General features: G+C 43.0%; 1 protein-coding gene across 3 annotated transcripts; it reads right to left on the reverse strand.

The window, feature by feature from the left end:
• Window positions 1-820: 820 nt before the first annotated feature.
• LOC134207835 (uncharacterized) lies at window positions 821-17,896 on the reverse strand. Of its 3 annotated transcripts, none has more exons than XM_062683786.1 (5): window positions 17,774-17,896; window positions 17,213-17,684; window positions 1,800-2,759; window positions 1,201-1,489; window positions 821-1,130 (listed from the first exon to the last, which is right to left on the reverse strand). In XM_062683786.1, exons 1-5 carry the CDS (start codon window positions 17,792-17,794, stop codon window positions 992-994), a joined length of 1,881 nt encoding a protein of 626 aa, XP_062539770.1. In that variant the 5' UTR covers window positions 17,795-17,896; the 3' UTR covers window positions 821-991. The 3 variants fall into 3 exon arrangements, with proteins under 3 accessions (XP_062539770.1, XP_062539769.1, XP_062539771.1); XM_062683785.1 differs by lacking the exons at window positions 821-1,130; window positions 1,201-1,489; window positions 1,800-2,759 and adding exons at window positions 15,234-15,497; window positions 15,563-15,854; window positions 15,918-16,880 and having other exon boundaries at window positions 17,774-17,895; XM_062683787.1 differs by lacking the exons at window positions 821-1,130; window positions 1,201-1,489; window positions 1,800-2,759 and adding exons at window positions 15,234-15,497; window positions 15,563-15,854; window positions 15,918-16,880 and having other exon boundaries at window positions 17,742-17,841.
• Window positions 17,897-20,829: the final 2,933 nt, after the last annotated feature.

Here is a 20,829-nt window from a genome sequence, read left to right on the forward strand (position 1 = left end):
CATGAACAAAGCATCATCCGACTTATACATAGAGCTTCATTCAAAAATAGTCAATAGTTTCAAAATAGTTGAAAATAGTGACTTTTTGCGAGAAAAAGTGACTTTAGTGACTTGAGGTCGAAAAAAGACATTTTAGTGACTTGCCCGAAAAGTGACCAAGTCACTAAAAGTGACCCGCTACCAGGCCTGAATGTATCATCTAGTATTGATCAATCTGCTGCTCCACTCCACAGTCCAGGCATTGAAATCACCTCCCATAACTACCAGCCTTCGTCCGATTAGGTTGTCGGTTAACCGTTCTAGCATCTGGCTGAACTGCACCACTGTCCACCTTGGAGGTGCATAGCAACTGCATATGCAAACGTCGTTGATTTTGGTGATAACAAATCCTTCACATAAATTCTCCATCACTTCTTGGATAGAAAATCTGCCCATAACTTGTATATCGCAGCCATTCCCATTCCTATGACAGTTGCTGTGCGGTTTCGCAGTGATTCAGATTATTCTGAACCTGTGCAAACCTCCTATTTTGTCGGGGGATGTCGTGTCAGGTCTGTTTAGACTGCGAAAGGGCTATTTGGTAGAAGCTACTTGACCCTACCACGTCCTAACCAAGCCTCACAACTCGCAATCGCCAGAGATATCGCCAAGCCCTTGGACATATTTCCTGCTGCTATCCAACCAGCCGGCAGACAGTTACCTGGTACCAATCACTAGCATTTGAGTTAGCATTCTTCCCGTCCATTGCTCGCTGGCATTCCGCATCAAACCAACCTTCATTTCTACCTAGAGGAATAACAACAAACAATGTCTAAACAAGTTATCCTCTTTCATAAATCTAAATCTATTTCAATCAATTTTGTAATTTGCCAATTACAAAGTTTTACGCACTACAATGTTAGCATCTTCAAGAGCTAATCGTAATTCAAATATTTTAGCTTAAAAAGTTCTGATAAAAAACACATTAAAAACCAACAACCCGCTAAGGAACTTATGCTCCCGGGGCTTCCTCTGTTGGATCTGGCTCATCTTCCTTAATTTTTTTTGCCAATCCTGCGATAACTAATCCCACAGAGATATCGAATCCATCATCATCGTACACAATAATCTCCCAAGGTAGGTTGTTGTCCCTGCAAGAAGATTAGAAAAATAATGGCGTAAAATGCATTGAGAAGAAAAATATTAACAACCGTTACGTACACTATCTCAGCCCGAACGCGTTTGTTCAGCAACGTCCGATTCAACTCGATCACCGCCGGTACGTGGTATGGTTTCGCCGGTTTCAGATTGGACAATTTACAGACCACCGCCTGGTGGGGCAGATAACTGAACCGCTCGTCCCATTGGTGAATCTCCTCCAGGCGGACCATCTCCGCATTGCCGTAGTCCACGTAGAACACATGGACGTTGCGCTCGTCAAAGTACCGGATCACCTGGGCCCGGTACCACCGTTTGTCCACGTACTTGGCAAATACTTGCTGGAACATTTCTGTAAGGACAAACAGCTTGAGCTTTTAAACACGCTTCCGACCGTTACTGCTTTGAATGCCATTTCCCTGTGACCAAGTTGTCCCAACTTAAAATAAATAGTAGCAATAATAATCTTCTATTTATATAAACAGTCTACGATAGGAAAACATGATTATCCCTATTTGGGGATGGGCAATCCATCTATGTTATGTTATGATGATTGTTTTCACATTCTTGTCTAAAATATTGATATCCCAGGAAAATGGCTTTCATCAGACTTCCTGGAACCGTGTACGCTTATCACATACACAGTGGCAGACTCAACGCACTTGGTTTCTCCTGCAGCGGTTTGTAGTGCTTCGAATACTCCGGATCGTTCATCCGTAGTTCCATCTCCCTGAAGTCAGGATTGACGTAATCGCCGCCTACTACGTGGCACCACATATGTCCCACATCCCGAATGAACTTTGGCACCAGCATCAGATGGGAACCGTTTGGAGGAACAACCTTCTTACACTCCTGCTGGGTCTTCAGGCCGATCTTTTTGTGTGCTCCAAGATTGCATTCGCTTGATCCATTGAATGGGCAAAGCGGCATCTCAGCGGTCGGCACCGCAGGAAATCGAATGCTGGTGAACGGGTTGCTCTGTTCGGCGGAATCTACCGCGAAAATGTTTCCACGAGGAGGCTTTTGTGGCGACCTGGGCGATGCAGCACGAATCCGCATCATCGAAATGGGTTTCACTTTGGTGGGCGTTGATTCCCGAGAAGAAGTGTTTGAATGTTGATCGCTCGGCACGATTGGGCGCTGGCTGAGCTCGACGAAAAGGCACGACTTTTCGGCTGACACTACTTTGAAATGCTGGATCGAGCGTAGGCTTTTCTTCAAATACCGGTCGAAATCTTCACAAAATGGATCATCCATAACACGAACCAACAAACAATGGACAGCAAAGGCCGGAATCCGGCGATAATATTCGGACAAAGAACACATGCGCATGTTGCCATCGTACGGTAAGATTTCGCCGGTATCCAGCAGTCGAATGTAGTCCTTACGCAATGGACTGTGGTTGAGTGGTTTATTACGAACGGCGCGAAATACGGAATCATCCAGCCGCACTCCGAAAACTTCACCCGGGGGCGGTAGCTGGTAAAGATGAGCGCTGCTCATACTTTGCATTGCGGCGAACAATTTTGTTACATCCGGATGATCACGATTCACCATACAGAAAGTGCGCGAGCCAGGACCTACTGACGAGATGACACAGCGGCCGATTTGATCGGTTTTATCTGGAATAGATTACGAAGGAAAAATTAAAAAATGAAATTCAAATTAAATACATATATGAATTAACTACTGTAGCAGGTAAACGAAGGTGTATGAAGGAGCAGGAAAGACATAGTCTGTGGAACCACCAACGCTGGATGAGATACAGAAAGCTTCACATGAGCTGAAAACTGTAACACTGCTGGGAAGTACGAAATTCCGGTCGAGCTTCCCAAACTCGGCATTGAGCAGCTGCATCAATTGAACCACCACGTTATTAAAAAAAAAATATGGGGGATAAAAAACTGCCTACCGACTGGCATCATATGCCGGATCTATAAGAAAAGGCACAGACTCGGCGTACAAAATTCTGTCGTGTGTTCTATTTAGACTGGGACCGCTTGAGGAGCCCTTCGTAGGCGAAATCCAGGCAGGTTTTCGTGATGGCCGATCAACGATGCATCAGATTATTAGCCTGCGGATGAACGTTGAAAAAAAAATCCGGGAATACAACTTGCAGAATCACCATCTGTTCATGGATTTGAAAGCAGCGTACAATTCAGTGAAAAAAAAAGTTGCAACATATAATGCCTGAACATGGTTTTCCGACCAAACTGATTTGACTGATACGTGCAACGCTTCGAACCATGAAGTATCAAGTACTCGAATTACAAACGAAGTGTCAACCTCGTTTGTGACTGTTAACGCATGAATCGAATATCATAATAGAATCTAACGTAATCTAATTGTTACAAATTACTGAGGTTATTGTTCATACAGAAATCTAATGCCAATATAGCTCAAACTATGAGCATGAGCATTATGACCGCACAATTCGTAGTTGCTACTCTGTGATTGACTAGAACTTGCGAAATTGTACGGAGAACACAATAAATGGTGCTTGTGACTAGCTACCCATTCTAAATGTACACGTTCCAGGAGCTCAAATATTCCATTATATATGAATGGAAGGATTGTTAATCCGACTCTCGTTGCTACTAGAAACCGAGTGTACCTCTGCATCTCCACGATTGTCTTGGGATAGAATATAGTTTTAGTTAAAAGGATAATTTATCTGGATTCACTCGGATTAGTTATGCGATTTACGGGATGGGAAATAACACTAATTCGCTGTCTCGCCACGAGAAAAAAGTTAAACCATGTGCGCCCGGTGGCATATGAAAACTGAGTAAATCGCGTTTTGGACGACCGAACGGACGCGCACCACTCTGTACTTACTTGCACGATGGCTACTGCAAAGTATTGAAGATCGCGCCGCGCTTGTTTTGACCGGAGCGAGATATTTTATGTTTTTCCTGGGGACTGAAACACGCACTGCACTTACTTGCTCGATGGCTACTCTCTAATGGGCCCCACACACACTCCGACTTGTTGCATAAAGAGCTGAGCAGAATGGATACGTTTGCGTGCGTTTTGACAGTTTAGCCATGGGAAAACTGTCAGAACGCACGCAAACGTATCCATTCTGCTTTGCTCTTAAGTTTGACTCCGCCCCCAAATTAGTCCGACCAATTCAGTCACTCCAACCGCCTGACGAACAGTTGTCCCAACCTAAACAACAACAAACAATAATATCAGCAAACGTCATTTCCTTAGTAACTTTATGCTTGCGCTGATGGTTTTGTTGCTTCCTAATGGAGTTTCCGACCATCGACGACATAAACGGATGGGCCATGTGGCCACCGGGTTGTCCCCTGAAATATCCGGAATATCGGTAAAAATGGTCAATTCGAAAATTTCATCGTAGAGTGGCGGATTTTTTTTTAGAATCATTTATTGTCCTCCGGGAAATTTTGGAAGTTCTTCCGGGAATTCTTTCGGAAGTTCCTCCATTAATTCTTTTAGAAATTCCTCCAAGAATACCTCCGAAAGTTCCTTCAGGAATAATTCCAAGAGTTTCTCCATGGTTTCCTTCTAAAGTTCCTTTACGAATTCCTTCACAAATTCCTCTAAGAATTCCACCGAAATTTCCTCCGGAAGATCCTCCAGGAATTCCTCCGGAAGTTCCTCCAGGAATTCCTCCGGAAGTTCCTCCAGGAATTCCTCCGGAAGTTCCTCCAGGAATTCCTCCGGAAGTTCCTCCAGGAATTCCTCCGGAAGTTCCTCCAGGAATTCCTCCGCAAGTTCCTCCAGGAATTCCTCCGGAAGTTCCTCCAGGAATTCCTCCAGAAGTTCCTCCAGGAATTCCTCCGGAAGTTCCTCCAGGAATTCCTCCGGAAGTTCCTCCAGGAATTCCTCCGGAAGTTCTTCCAGGAATTCCTCCGGAAGTTCCTCCAGGAATTCCTCCGAAAGTTCCTCCAGGAATTCCTCCGGAAGTTCCTCCAGGAATTCCTCCGGAAGTTCCTCCAGGAATTCCTCCGGAAGTTCCTCCAGGAATTCCTCCGGAAGTTCCTCCAGGAATTCCTCCGGAAGTTCCTCCAGGAATTCCTCCGGAAGTTCCTCCAGGAATTCCTCCGGAAGTTGCTCCAGGAATTCCTCCGGAAGTTCCTCCAGGAATTCCTCCGGAAGTTCCTCCAGGAATTCCTCCGGAAGTTCCTCCAGGAATTCCTCCGGAAGTTCCTCCAGGAATTCCTCCGGAAGTTCCTCCAGGGATTCCTCCGGAAGTTCCTCCAGGAATTCCTCCGGAAGTTCCTCCGGAAGTTCCTCCAGGAATTCCTCCGGAAGTTCCTCCAGGAATTCCTCCGGAAGTTCCTCCAGGAATTCCTCCGGAAGTTCCTCCAGGAGTACCTCCAGGAGTTCCTCCAGGAGTACCTCCAGGAGTTCCTCCAGGAGTACCTCCAGGAGTTCCTCCGGAAGTTCTTCCAGGAGTTCTTCCGGAAGTTCCTCCAGGAGTTCTTCCGGAAGTTCCTCTAGGAGTTCCTCCGAAAGTTCCTCCAGGAATTCCTCCGGAAGTTCCTCCACGAGTTCCTCCGGAAGTTCATCCAGGAATTCCTCCGGAAGTTCCTCCAGGAGTTCCTCCGGAAGTTCCTTCAGGAGTTTCTCCGGAAGTTCCTTCAGGAGTTTCTCCGGAAGTTCCTCCAGAAGTTCCTCCGGAAGTTCCTCCAGGAGTTCCTCCGAAAGTTCCTCCAGGAAGGGACCTTCCTTAGCCTAGTGGTAAGATGCACGGTTGTGAAGCAAGACCATGCGGAGAGTAGCTGGGTTCGATTCCCGATGCCGGTCTAGGCAATTTTTGACTCGACTTCCCGGGCATAGAAGTATCATCGTGTTAGCTTCATGATATACGATAATGCAAAAATGGTAACTTGGCTCAGAAACCACGCGGTTAATAACTATGAAAATGCTGAATGAACACTAAGCAGCGAGGCAGCAATGTCCCAGTGGGGGATATAATACCAATAAGAAGACTTCCGAAGGCATTTCTCAGGGAACTTTCGAAGAAATTCTTGGAGGAACTTGCGGAGGAATTCCTGCAGGAACTTCTGTAGGAACTCCTGGTGGAACTTCCGAAGGAATTCCTATAGAAACTTTCGTATGAAATTCTGGAGGAACATCCGAAAAAAATCCGGGAGTAATTTACGAAAGAATTTTTGAAGAAACTTCTGAAAGAATTCTTGGAGGAACTTGCGCAGGAATTTCAGGAGGAACTTCCGGATGATTCCAGGAAGACTTGGAGAAACCTGCAGAGGAATGATAGGAAGAATTTCTGGAGGAGGAACTTCCGAAAGAATTTTTGGAGTAACTTCCGACGGAATCCGAAGAAACTTCCTAAAGAATTTTTGGAGGATTTTCCGGAGCACTCTTATAGCTTCCTGAGGAATTTCTGGAGAATTTTCCGGGGGATTTTTTGGAGAAACTATCGAACGAAATTCTGTAGGACTTTCTGGACGAATTCCTGTGAGGGTCTTTCGGATTTATTTCTTCTTCATTCAAGTGTTTTTCAATCGAAATTATGTACAACACTACGGAGTTTCCGGAGGAATTTCTGGACGATTTATGACATCATCTAACATTATCCCTACTGTTCTGATATATTTAAAGCAGTATTTAATTAAAAATTTATTTTAATATTATTGAAATTAAATAAAATCTCTAGAAATAATCTAGAAATAAAAGACTCGGATAAAGAGTGTAAAATGAAAAATTCAAAATTGGTGACCGTCACGAAATCATGTAAGATTTGTAACATTAATTAGTTCTTTTATCTTTCAATGGATTTTAAAAATTTATATATCAATCGATTTGCAAACTCTCCACCACTTTGCCAGTAGTATTGAAACTTTTGAGTATCAACGTTAAACTATTGAAAATTCTAGTTCTGTCATGTCATGCATCTCCTACACTGAAAAAAACTTTGTAGTAGAAATTACAATTTTATGGTAAAATTAAGAACAGTACCGACGTTTTTCAACTGAAGGGACAAATCGCTTAATTTTACCATAAATGTAGTAAATCTGATTGATATTATTTTCAATTTCACCACAAAAATTGTTATTTAGCATAGACTCAAACAAAATAGTTGATTTTACTACACAATTTTACTATATTTTCAGTAAGAATAACCATGTGAGCGGTTGAATATACTATTTTTATAGTAAGATAGACCATATTTTAGTTATTTTAAGACGATTGGCACTTCGGTTGAAAAACGTCGGTACTGTTCTCAATATTACCCCTGAAATGGTAGTTAGAGGAACATACGTTGCACTGAGTACGCTATCCATCGTTTCACCTTTGTATCATTCAATTTTAATATAACGTGTTGACGCTACACGCTACATATAGCAAAAGTTCTTTTGAATATGTTTAGGTTCATGATGATAAAGATTTGCGAAAATCCCTGAAGTGATGTTCTCTTCCCATTTTACTTAATAAGCAACGATCTTACTATTGTGGATTTTTCCTGGGTTTGAGCTCGTGTACCCATTCTAATTTCTTACCTAGATAAAGAGTTGGATTCCAAACTGATTTATTTCAAAGCTTTGCTATATTTACGCCTTGTTTGTTACCATTTAATCACTAACATCATATAATGAGAATAAGGTGCGATCAACCTATTTTTGAATGTTTTTTAAATGAGACGCGATGTTGTTCTTCAAATCACAAACGAGTTAGCGCATTTTTTGGAATTTGAGAATGAATTTATCAACAGATTCATCAGCTAATAAAACCATTCACATAACTACTGTTTGTATTCTCAGCAGGGTTCTCTGCTTCTCAATTAATGCAAAAACCAACCAAAAACCAAAACTTTTGTCATTAATTCGAGAAATTCAAAGCCACTAATGATTTCAAGAAAAGATCATTAACTTTCAGGAATCCTCAGAAATTTCTATGGATCGCCTCGAATTACTTAGAAATCTTATGATCGTTCAAGAATGCTCTAAAGTTGCGAGTCTTATTTAGGACAAGATTATGGGGACTTAGGGTTGATTGTAGTTCTCACAATAGATTTCCAACAATACTTTGAAAAAATCATAGTAGCAGATTTTAAAATCTTAGAACATTCTTTTGAGATTCCAGGAATATTTTGAACATTTTTAACAATTACGTACTTCCTGGAAATGTTCAATAACTTCAAGGAAAACCATTAAATCACCAGAGCGTTTAATTTCTCGGGAAGCCTCTGGACATTTTTGATCGCTTTTTGGATTCAAAATACTTCCTGGCATCCTTAGGGACTGTTAGTAGCCTCTTCGGAGAAAATGCTTTCTACTAAACCCCGGAAACCTCAACGATTACCAGTTTAATCTTAATTTATTTCTGAAATAATTAGATTGAAACTTGTCGGAAAACTTAAATTTTTAGATAAAAAGTTTTCGTTCAAAGGGGTGTAGCACACATATATGTTTTCCTGCATTCAACTTCACCGTGTCTGTTATCAGAGACTTTTTTTTTGCAAATTTGCACTTTGCTCAACGGAATGTGACTGACTTGCGGTTACTTTTCTCATTGAGGTAAAATGTAATCGCAAGTCAGTCACATTGAGATTTTCAACACAGTAAGTTAGGTTTTCACTTTCTAGTCACTATGATCCATTAAACATTCAAACAATCTTTGATGTGTGATGTTTAAAGCTGATCAGAATTACTTACGCGCAATTTTTTAAGATAAAAATTACACAAACTTTGCAAGCAGTTTTCTCATTTGCATTATTTTATAGATGTGCTCGACACGGCAGCGGCAGTAAACCCGCAGCCCACTTAGTGAAAGGCTTTCATTAGTTGGGCTGAGATGTCAAAGCTGAAAACGTATTGATGGGCGCATCGATCGTTTGTTTTTATTGTCTATCCGGATTAAATTTATTACGCTTTTTATACCGAAGTTGGATTTTTCTCCAGATACAGGCAACTTTCCCAACTTCGGAAGTAGTTCGATGGATTCCCCTAAAGATGCGCTAAACAACGCATCAATTAGTTTGACAGATAAAACTTCGGAAGAAAGTTCGGTTCGGAAGTCCGGACTTCCGAATTCTAAGTTGGTGCTACGCCGACAATATCGGGACCGTTGCAGAAACCAGAGACGTTGTTTATAGATAGAGACCCGCAAACAGTGAAGCCGAAAGTACCAAACGAACCGTCAAACGCGGTACCAAACGAGCAAAGTAAACAAACATTACCAATCGGTACTAAATGAAAATTAGAATATTAAAATTAGAATCAATATTATAGAAATTTTAAAAAAGTTTGAAAAGTTCAGTAAATGAAAATGTTTCCAGAGTTCTCATAGCAATGGTATTTAATCATATTGTTGTCAATTGTTATTGTTATTGTTAATTTATTGTTGAATGTAAGGCAATGGTGCTAAAGAAGAGAAAATATGTAGTTGGAGCAAACGAAATAACTGCTCACACTGAGAGTCACTTCAAGTTCTCACAATAATTTTTATGTTGTCGATCGCACAGAATTTTTTTGTCTGCTGGCCGTGAAGCCAACATTGCTTTTATTCTCTCCGCGTGTCTCTATATAATACCAACGTCTCTGGCAGAAACGTTCATAAGTTTTTTCGGTTCATGAAAAGTTAAATTCTCGCGTAACATATAATTACGGCTTATAAACCAAAACCATGATTTTTGTTATTCTAGCATAAACGATTGATTTGTAAATGATTCTTTATCCTAGGTACAACTCCATACTTGATATTTCATAAGAAACACATTTATTGCTGTTTTGAGTGAACGTCTCATAAACCATTTGCACCATAGTGGTTTTTAAGTCCTTTGTTGGCGCCCTTTACTACCATGCGGAATGTTTGCTTTGGTTTTTAGGCCGTTCACTTTATATTGTTTATTTAGAAAAACTAGCTTCAAGTTATTTTAAAATGTATATTCTTACTAGGTTTTTGATATAACGCATAGCAGCGAACTGCTCTGGTTAACTAATCAAAACAAATCCGATGATTTTACTAGCTTTGAGCAAACGGCTTAAAAACCAGACGTGTTGCCGGTAATGCGAGTAAACGGCGTAATTTTTGTTTTAGCTGAAATTTTGTAGATTTCGAATGGTTTTTCAATTAATCTTAATCTGCTGTTATAATATAACCATTTACGTATAGCATTGACATGGTTTTGGCCATGACATGAGTTTCAAATTCAATAAATGAATAAAATTAGTCATAAAAAACTTGAACCTCATTTTTCTCGGTTCAGCATTGTTGGTTTTTCGGCCCTAATCATATGTTGCTCGAGAATTTATTATTTTGATTGTTGAACTTGTTTTCGATTTGTTCTTGGGTAAGTATTTATTTACATAGTAAGTTTTATTTGCAAGGGTTTAATGAGCGTATGATTACGTGATCACTAGGTTGAAAAATGGATAACACCCAAGCAAAAATGAGCAAAAAATGAAAAAATACCGTGTTGACATTAGTGGAAAAGGTGGGCATATAGTCTAAGTCACTAGCCCTTAAACCAGCGGCATGATGAGCCAGTCAGCCAGTCAGCCGCGAACAGATGAAGAAGAAGAAAAGGTGCGCATAATAGAAGATTTTGAGTCTGGAGTAGAACACACGATACGCTAGGGAAAAAGTACGGTATAGGATGTTCTACTGTAACCAGGATTATTCTGAAAAAGGAAACGATTCGGGCAGCAGCGGAGAAATTTACCGAATATAGGGTGAAAAACCGAAAGACTTTAAGGGAGCAGAGGTTCCCTTTGCTGGAAGAAGCTCTCTATGTCTGGATTCTCCAGCAGCGACAGTCTAATATTCTGTTAACGGTGGAAATCCTGAAAACTAAAGCGGATAAGGATGGGAGCATCTTGACGGACGAACGTGTGGTAATCGAAAGGTGGAAGCAGCACTACGAGGATCATCTGAGTGGCGCTGAGAGTACAGGCAGTGAAAGTCAAGGCAGCGGAGGATATGACTACGTCAGTTCAGCGGACGATGGAAGCCAACCAGCCCCCACCTTGAGGGAAGTTAAGGATGCCATTCAACAGCTAAAGACCAATAAAGCAGCTGGTAAGGATGGTATCGGAGCTGAGCTCATCAAGATGGCCCCGGAAAAGCTGGCCACTTGCCTGCACAAACTGATAGTCAGAATTTGGGAAACCGAACAGCTACCGGAGGAGTGGAAGGAAGGGGTTATATGCCCCATCTACAAGAAAGGCGACAAACTGGAGTGTGAGAACTTTCGAGCGATCACCATCCTTAATGCCGCCTACAAAGTGATATCCCAGATCATCTTCCGTCGTCTGTCACCATTAGTGAACGAGTTCGTGGGAAGTTATCAAGCCGGCTTCGTTGACGGCCGCTCGACAACGGACCAGATCTTTACTGTACGGCAAAGCCTTCAAAAATGCCGTGAATACCAGGTCCCAACGCACCATCTGTTCGTTGATTTCAAGGCGGCATACGACAGTATAAACCGCGTAGAGCTATGGGAAATTATGGATGAGAACAGTTTCCCTGGAAGCTTATCAGACTAATCAAAGCAACGGTGGATGGTGTGCAAAACTGTGTGAAGATTTCGGGCGAACACTCCAGTTCGTTCGAATCGCGCCGGGGACTAAGACAAGGTGATGGACTTTCGTGCCTGTTGTTCAACATTGTGCTAGAAGGTGTCATGCGGAGAGCCGGGTGTAACAGCCGGGGTACGATTTTCAACAGATCCAGTCAATTTATTTGCTTCGCGGATGACATGGACATTGTCGGCCGAACATTTGCAAAGGTGGCAGAACTGTACACCCGCCTGAAACGTGAAGCAACAAAAGTTGGACTGGTGGTGAATGCGTCAAAGACAAAGTACATGCTTGTGGGCGGAACCGAGCGCGACAGGGCCCGCCTGGGAAGCAGTGTTACGGGGATAGACGGGGATACCTTCGAGGTGGTCGAGGAATTCGTCTACCTAGGATCCTTGCTAACGGCTGACAACAACGTTAGTCGTGAAATACGAAGGCGCATCATCTGTGGAAGTCGGGCCTACTACGGGCTCCAGAAGAAACTGCGGTCGAAAAAGATTCGCCAACGCACCAAATGTGTCATGTACAAGACGCTTATAAGACCGGTTGTCCTTTACGGACATGAAACATGGACAATACTCGAGGAGGACTTGCAAGCACTCGGAGTATTCGAGAGACGGGTGCTTAGGACCATCTTTGGCGGTGTGCAAGAAGACGGTGTGTGGCGGCGAAGAATGAACCATGAGCTCGCCCAACTCTACGGCGAACCCAGTATCCAGAAGGTAGCTAAAGCCGGAAGGGTACGATGGGCAGGACATGTTGCAAGAATGCCGGACAGCAACCCTGCAAAGATGGTGTTCGCTTCCGATCCGGCAGGTACGAGACGGCGTGGAGCGCAGCGAGCGAGATGGGCAGACCAGGTGCAAAACGACTTGGCGAGTGTGGGGCGTATCCGAGGATGGAGAGATGCGGCCTCGAACCGTGTATTGTGGCGTCAAATTGTTGATTCAGTGTTATCTGTTTAGATGTTAACTAAATAAAAGAAATGAAATGAGCTTTTGTTCAAGCTGTTGCAGGATAAAGGGCACTACGTCGTGCACAAATTTTCAGCTTCAGACGGCTGGATTGCGGGTTAAAACGGTAGCCGATGAAAAGGCTTCTTCAGACGTTGGAGCGTACCTGAACTTTAAAACGATTCTACAAAAGAAAATTCATGATATGCAGCTATCGAACTCTCAGGTTTTTAATGCAGACGAATCTGCACTTTTTATCAAGCTCTTGGTTTGGAACGGGTACCGTCATTACGCACACTAAAACCATGGCGAGTGTTCGGAAGCAGAATAAAACCAGGCAGTGGCGTAGCCACGGGGGTGGTTTTGGGTATAACCCCCCCCCCCCAGAGACAAAATTTTTGGATGAAATTTTTTTTTTCGATAAAAAAATGTTTAGAACCCCCCCCCCCCCCCAGACCAATTTTCTGGCTACGCCACTGAAACCAGGTATACGTTCATGCCATGTTCAAATATAAACGGATCGCTTAAACTTCAATTGCTGTTTATTGGAACAGCTGCAAAGCCACGGGGACTGAACACAGCAACACTACCCGTATCGTATTGTCATTCCAAAAAAGCTTGGATGACCAAACTGTTATTTCGTCATTGGTTCTATGAGGAATTTGTCCCCGCAGTGCGGAAATTTTCTCTCGAGCAAGGCTTGGAACCAAAGGCATTGCTCGTGCTTGACAATTGTACCAGTCATTACGATCTAGACGATCCTCTGCAAAGTGATGACGGGCTGATTCAGGTTATTTACCTTCCTCCAAATGTCACCTCTGAGTGTCAGTTATCAATTAAGTGAAGCGGAAGTACAAAAGAAAACTGATGTTGAAGCTGATCTTGGAAAACGAGCATCTGACATTTGTAGATCGCTTGAAAAAGATCACCTTTCAGCAGTGCATCACATGGTTGGCCTCTTCTTGGGATGAAATTTCCGCGAAAACCATCCGGAATTCTTGGCGCAAATTAATCGATGGTTTACTGAACGATACTGCCGACGAAGGGACGAACGCAGACGATGCGGATTTCAAAACACTCATTGCGAATATCGACAATCTTTCAGGGACGACCACATCTGACGAAGATATCGATCTGTGGATGAAGGATCAAGTGTATGACGCTGAACATAACCCAGATTGGGTCACCAGTGAAGTGTTTTCAGACGAGGAGATTTTGTCATCCGTCCTTCATAAAGGTCAACCAAAAATGCACGAGGAATGGTTGGAAGAATCGACAGAGAACAGTAACAACTCTCTTGATACTTCGGCTATGAATACCAAAGATCCAGAATTTGGAGACGCAATTAAGTCACTTGATTGCGTAATTCGTTTTGGAAAACACGATGCAGCAGAAGTTTGTCGTTTGAACGCTCCAGGCACAAAACTCATTGAAGCGGAATGGCTAAAACGAACGTGTTGAAGAATTTTGATATTGGATTGAAATTTCCGCTTTATTTTATTTTAATTATGAATTTGAAATAAACTTGCTTTTAAATTGTTTTAATTTTTATTTGGCTATTCAAGTTGTACATCCCCGAACCCCCCGACAGAAATTTGACACTGTCAGAAAGATGTAAGTGGGCTGTAGCCCAACTAACGGGAGCCCAGTTTTAACGAAGCCCACTTATAGATAGCCCAACAAACGAAATTCGACTGTACTTAACTCGTCTTAGGACCAATTTCTTCACCTCCGCTTAGGTGTTAAGCCAGGTTTAAGCGTATGGGTAAGCACCGCTTAAGAGTTAAGCGAGGGTGAAGAAATTGGCCCTTAGACGGTTGAATACATTCCACTAAAAAGAGCTTGAAATATTTTTTCTGATAAATAAAGAGGATTTGTTCAACAATTTTAAGTAAGAATCAGTGGCGTAGCCAGAAAATTAGTCTGGGGGGGGGGGGTTTCTGAACATTTTTTTTCGAAAAAAAATTTCTTCTTAAAATTTTATCTCTGGGGGGGGGGGTTTATGTCCAAAACCACCCCCGTGGCTACGCCACTGGTAATAATCAATATTTCAAGAACAAGTGAGGTTGCCAAAGTGCGTTTTTTTAATTGTATAACCCTTTTAAATTGTAGACAACCACCCCTCGTATTTATAATGTGAATATAATGCTCACTTAAGTCATAATCAACGATGACTGTCTTGCCCCACCTTCCCCTATTGCAATTTAGAATTTAAAAGTAGCAAACGATAACGCAATCAATTTGAACAAGTCGCTGCCCAATATTGCCTAAAAAAAGTTTGTATGTCTTCATTCTGGAAACACAGTCATGAAACTTTCGTGCAAAATAGCCTTCGAAGTCAAACACAGCCCCATTCGACGTTAACTCTAGACCAACATTTGAAAAGGCCGTAACAGTCAAAATTTATTCCTTCTCGTTCTTCGTCAACATAATATAGCTATATTTGTAGACGAAGAATCAGAAGGAATAAATTTATGCTGTTACGCTCTTTTCAAATGTTGATCCAGAACTATACCTCTGATGTCATAGTTAACTTTGATTTTATTTATGTTTCCAAAGGATGTGATATTATGAAAACAAATATTCGATACACAATTGTATTAAATTATTTGAAAATAAATCGATATCTTATACAAAATACAATTGAGATAGTGAACAAATATTTAAAAAAAATCTCCGAATGTGAACACAAAATTACAATAATCGACAAGGAACACATACAAAAACGAATACTGTAGAATATAACGTATGCTATGCAGGTACCATGCTGTTCTTCTCGCTTATCACAATCGGTTGTCTCGTGCGAGCCATATTTCTTCGGACCATCAATTGTCCAATGTCCTGCATTTCGGCCCCATACACCAGCACTTCCCAGTACGAACGAATGTCTCTGATAGCGTAAATTTACAAAACAATTAACCAAAAAGCAAACCCAAATTGATGTTACACACTTACAGCACTTTCACGACCACCAACCGATCGAGGATCTCCTCCCGCAAGGCTTCCGTTGCCCGGTCATCATTCTCCCGCAGTTGACAAACGTTGCCCAACCGACAGTGGACTGCCTGGAAAGGCAAATAGTCGAACCGATCGTCCCACAGGCGCAAATCCGACAGCTGGACGTTTTCCCTGTTCCCGTAGTCCAGATAGAATACCTCAACCAACCCATCGTGGAAATATTCCAATACTTCCGCTCGGTACCACTGGCCATCGGCCGCGTAGAATGCAAACACCAGCTCACGGGTGTCTAAAATAAACGATTTTCGGTATTGCCTCTCCCTGAGGACTGCTTACACAATTATCAACTCACATGGCTTGTGGTCCATCTCGCGGAATTCCCTTACGTAGGTCGGATCATTCAATTGCTGCTGCAGACGCCTCAGACCCTCGCTACATTCCTTCAGATCCTGCTGCCCATAGAACTCCTCCACGCTGATGATGGTCGTCGGTATCAGCTTCACCATGGCGCCAACCTTCGGTTCCGCCAGCTGGGCTCGGATCTTTGCTTTGTGCAGCGTCTGGTCCCGGGTCCAACCGTCCTTATCCTTAGCTACGTGCTGCAACCGGCAACTGGCTCCTTTGAAGCAACCCTGGATTTTCGGATTGTAGAACGGACAGATTCGGACGTCGTCCTTGGGCACATAGCCCATGGTTGCCTTCATAACGTTAGTCGTGTTGAGGGGCTCCTCGTAAAGAACTTCCAACTGTTCTTGGGTCAGAGTGTTTAACGAAATCTTGTACTCGTGGGTTTCTTTTGATGATGGCTTCACAACTCCGTTGCAATCCACTTTGGGAACTGCGCTGAGCCTTACATGCAGAGTATTTTGATCGTGTCCGCAGATTTCGAACCTCTTAGTGTTGTACAAATTTTTCGTGAGATATTGATTCAAGTTGTCTTTAAAAGACCCATCAGCCACACCCACGAGCTGACAACGGACGGCCATGGGTGGCATTTTTTGGTAGTATTTGCTCAACTGATAGAGCAGCATCGAGTCGGCAAACGGAAGCACGTCTCCCACATCCAACAGTTTGAGGAAAGGCCAGCCGCAGTCCGGTTTACTTCGGACAGCGCGGAACATGGTGCCTTCCAGTTCAACCCCGAAAACGATGGACGGCGATTCCGGAAGCGCTTCCAGCTTCATCGTCACGTTCTGCAGGGAGGACAATATTTTCTCCATTTTACCGTGACTACTAGTGCGATCGATCATGTAAAACGTTGTGGACTGGGGAATCACAAACGTTAGATATCCCGTTCCAGATTGACCGGGAGTGACTAAAATAGAACGATTTCAGCTGGTGTAGATTTGATCCCCCAATTGGGGTTTATTTTGGTTTAATTGATAAATCAACTACGTCATTAGCCCAAACAAATGCATGCTAACAGACACAGAGGCATCGAAATTTTGAAAATTATTACCATGTTATTGAAAAATAAAGTTTTTAACCGAAAAATCGTAACGGCGCCCGGCGGAGACATAATACCCAATTGGAATATTGAAAAGAAATTTCAGCCGTGTTGTTAAAAACATAATGATTCAAACCAGTAGTTCAGAAACAGATTTCGTAGAATCAAAATAATAATATAAAATACGGTTCAATACTCACAATTCGTTAACGGTTGTTCCAAAAATTCAAACAGTGGTTCCGCCGGTTCATCCACTTTGTTGATACCCGGCATCCGTCTGTCCTGCTTCCTATCCAGCAGACTTATTTGTTCCATAATTCTCTGCTCTTCATTCAGTTGTTGCTGCACATCGGCCGCCTCTTCCACGCCGGGAATATTTAGCATTTCCAGTCGGATGTCAACTAGCGGTTGCTCCCACTGATCCACAAAACCGTGCACCGAGTTGATCATGGCCACCATCTCCGCTAGGGTTACCGGCGTTTTCTCCAGCTTGTAAATCATCTTACCCAGCAGAGCCTCCGCTCGGAGGATCAAACCGCGCAGCAGTTTCTTACCGTCACTGTCTTTGGCTGTAACCGTAGTGGCGGCGGCGGTGGCGGCAGCGACCGTTGCTGCCGGTTTATTCGATGCCATTTCGATTTTTGTTCGCATGGAACTTTCTGTGACCAGTGCCTAATATTGTGCAATATGAACGGATGTAAGTAATGTGATTGATGAAACAACGTTTACCCGGTATTTGGCGTCACTCTCCGACTACTAACCAGATCAGCCGAAACAACCATGAACAGGCGAATGTGAAAAAATGCAAAACAGACGAAACCCGAAACCGAAGGAAACAGAAAGATTTTGCAAATGGATAAAAAAAAATTAAAACGTGAAGCCCTTCAGAAACTTGAGAATTTCAGATTCTCCCGATTTTCCGCAATTTTATTCTCTCCGTGGATCAGGAAATCGGGAAACTCGCTAAATTTTTCAAAAGGACCATACACGCTCATTTTGATTTTACTCTGAGACGAGACCTGCAAAGAGGAAAAAATGTAACTTCAGCTGCTGCCAGTCAACTGCTGTCACGAACTGTCAGGTGCAACCAGCAGCTTTTTGAGTGAAAGTATTGGTATCCCAAATAAAATATTCCACATCATTTTTGTTTTACCAAGACTTTTTTACTTTAACGAGTATTCCAAACCTTCCGTTTAGCTTGTTAATAACGAGGTTAATAATCAGTAATAAACCTGTGTTTTGTTCCCGGTATAAAAATCCTTATGAAAATGAATAGACCAATGCAAGATCTTGATCTAACCTCACTTATTTGACAGTTCACAGAGCTTGTTTACAAGGTGTTAGAAGAAAAATCGATGAGGAGAAAATTAAAATTCATATTTTTAGTTTAAAATTGCTGCGATCCGAATATTTCATTGATATTCTTTGCATTCAGCATGAAATCAATCGCAAAGGACATCTACATGCGAATAAAATGACGAAACAATTTTATCGGAAGCTTCGCCAGAGGCTAAGTCCCGGTGAAAAAGCTCTGTGAACTGTCAACCTACGTCATCATGCACTGGTCTATTCACTATTTCGTGAATTGGATACACTTTTATTGTGCTCAGATGGGTCCACCTGGGGCTTAGGTGAAACAGTCAAGTAAACAGTTGAAACTCGATGGTCAACTGTGATGAAAAGAAGAACAAGTATCAAAACAAGAGAAAAGAAGCAGCGTCTTTGCAGGTCTCGTCTCAGATTTTACTCACCGGTGAGTAGTTTTGTATCGCCGTCTCTTTTTTTCCCACAGAAATTTTACTCACCACCAGTGTGTCATTAGTATTAGCTTTAGCTTAGCTTTAGCTTAGCTTTAGCTTAGCTTTAGCTTAGCTTTAGCTTAGCTTTAGCTTAGCTTTAGCTTAGCTTTAGCTTAGCTTTAGCTTAGCTTTAGCTTAGCTTTAGCTTAGCTTTAGCTTAGAAAAGCAACTTTTAGCTTAGCTTAGCTTAGGCAGGCTGAGGCTGAGGCAGGCTGAGGCAGGCTGAGCGAGCTGAGCGGAGGCTGAGCTTTAGCTTAGTTTTAGCGAGGCTTAGGCTTTGAGCAGGCTGAGCCAGGCAGGCGGGCAGGCGCAGGCTTAGGCTGAGCAGGCTGAGGCGCACGGGCTGAGCCCAGCCCCAGCCCAGGCTGTTCAGCCAGGCAGCTCCCACCTGGGCTGGGCTGGGCGGCTGGGCCAGCCCACCCCAGCCCCAGCCCAGGCTGAGCCCAGGCTGTTCACCCACCCCAGCCCACCTGAGCTGTTCCAGGCTGGGCAACCAGCTCCTGTTCCAGGCTGGGGCTGGGCTGAGCCCGGGCAGCCCTGTTCAGGCTGTTCCCAGGCTGGGGCCAGGCTGAGCTGAGCTCCACCCCACCCAGACTGTTCCAGGCCCCAGCCCTGTTCCACCCACCTGGGGCGGGGCTGTTCCCCAGGACTGCCTGTTCCTGTTCCCAGCTTTAAGCAATTCAGCCCCACCTCAGCCCCCCCTGTTCCTGTTCCCTGTTAACTCCCAGCTTCCCACCTGTTAGCTGTTCCTGTTAGCTGTTAGCTTAACTAGCTGTTCACTCCCACCCTGTTAACAGCTTTAACAAGCTTTAGCTTAGCTTTAGCTTTCTGCTCAGCTTTAACAGCAACAGCTTAGCTTTAGCTTTAGCCTCACTTTAGCATTTAGCTTAGCTTTAGCTTAGCTTTAGCCTAGCTTTAGCTTAGCTTTAGCTTAGCTTTAGCTTAGCTTTAGCTTAGCTTTAGCTTAGCTTTAGCTTAGCTTTAGCTTAGCTTTAGCTTAGCTTTAGCTTAGCTTTAGCTTAGCTTTAGCTTAGCTTTAGCTTAGCTTTAGCTTAGCTTTAGCTTAGCTTTAGCTTAGCTTTAGCTTAGCTTTAGCTTAGCTTTAGCTTAGCTTTAGCTTAGCTTTAGCTTAGCTTTAGCTTTGTGGGAGATGACGACGTTCGACGTAGCATTCCATGAAAATTTGAAATTTGTTATTTTAAGTTACCATGACTACGTACAGTAATGCGTATAGCAATTAGTTTATTGAAATATACTTTTCACTTTCCGTTGTAGTTCATAGAACACACACGTGTTTATTCTTCTGTCCGATCTACGACCATACCAACAGGTTATGGGCCTTCCGGAAAAATAATTTCGTTTTTTTTTTGTTCGACGACGCGCAGCAATTGGATTTGCCGCTAATCAACAAAAATGGAAAAGTTCAGCATGGAACGGTTAGGCAGTGATAACTACGAAAGCTGGAGCTTTCAGCTGAAAAGTTTGCTTATGCGGGAGGAATTGTGGAAGTACGTCACCAGCATCGCGCCAGAACCTGTAACCGATGCCTGGACGAACGGAGACACCAAGACTCAAGGAACGATTTCGTTGTTCGTCGGTGTCACTCAGCAGTCTTTGATTCGTAAGTGTAAAACATCCAAGCAAATTTGGGATACGCTTAAGGACCACCATCACAAGACATCCCTGACATCGAAAGTGTCAATCTTGAAGCGCATCTGTAACCTGACATATTCGGATGGCGAGGACATGCAACGTCATTTGCATGAAATGGAGGAATTATTTCAACGATTGGTGAATGCCGGGCTACAATTAGGAGACACCCTGACGGTTGTGCTTATTCTGCGAAGCCTGCCGGCATCATTCGAAGCGCTAACCACCGCATTGGAAAGTCGTCCCGAAGCCGAATTAACGATGGAGATGGTGAAAAGAAAATTACTGGATGAAGCTCTGAAACGAAGTGAGAGAACTGGTCGGGGTGAATCCATTTTGCGAGTCGAAGCCGTTTCCAAAACCATCAT

The sequence above is a fragment of the Armigeres subalbatus genome, chromosome 1, assembly GCF_024139115.2.
Source record: "Armigeres subalbatus isolate Guangzhou_Male chromosome 1, GZ_Asu_2, whole genome shotgun sequence".
NCBI lineage: Eukaryota > Metazoa > Arthropoda > Insecta > Diptera > Culicidae > Armigeres > Armigeres subalbatus.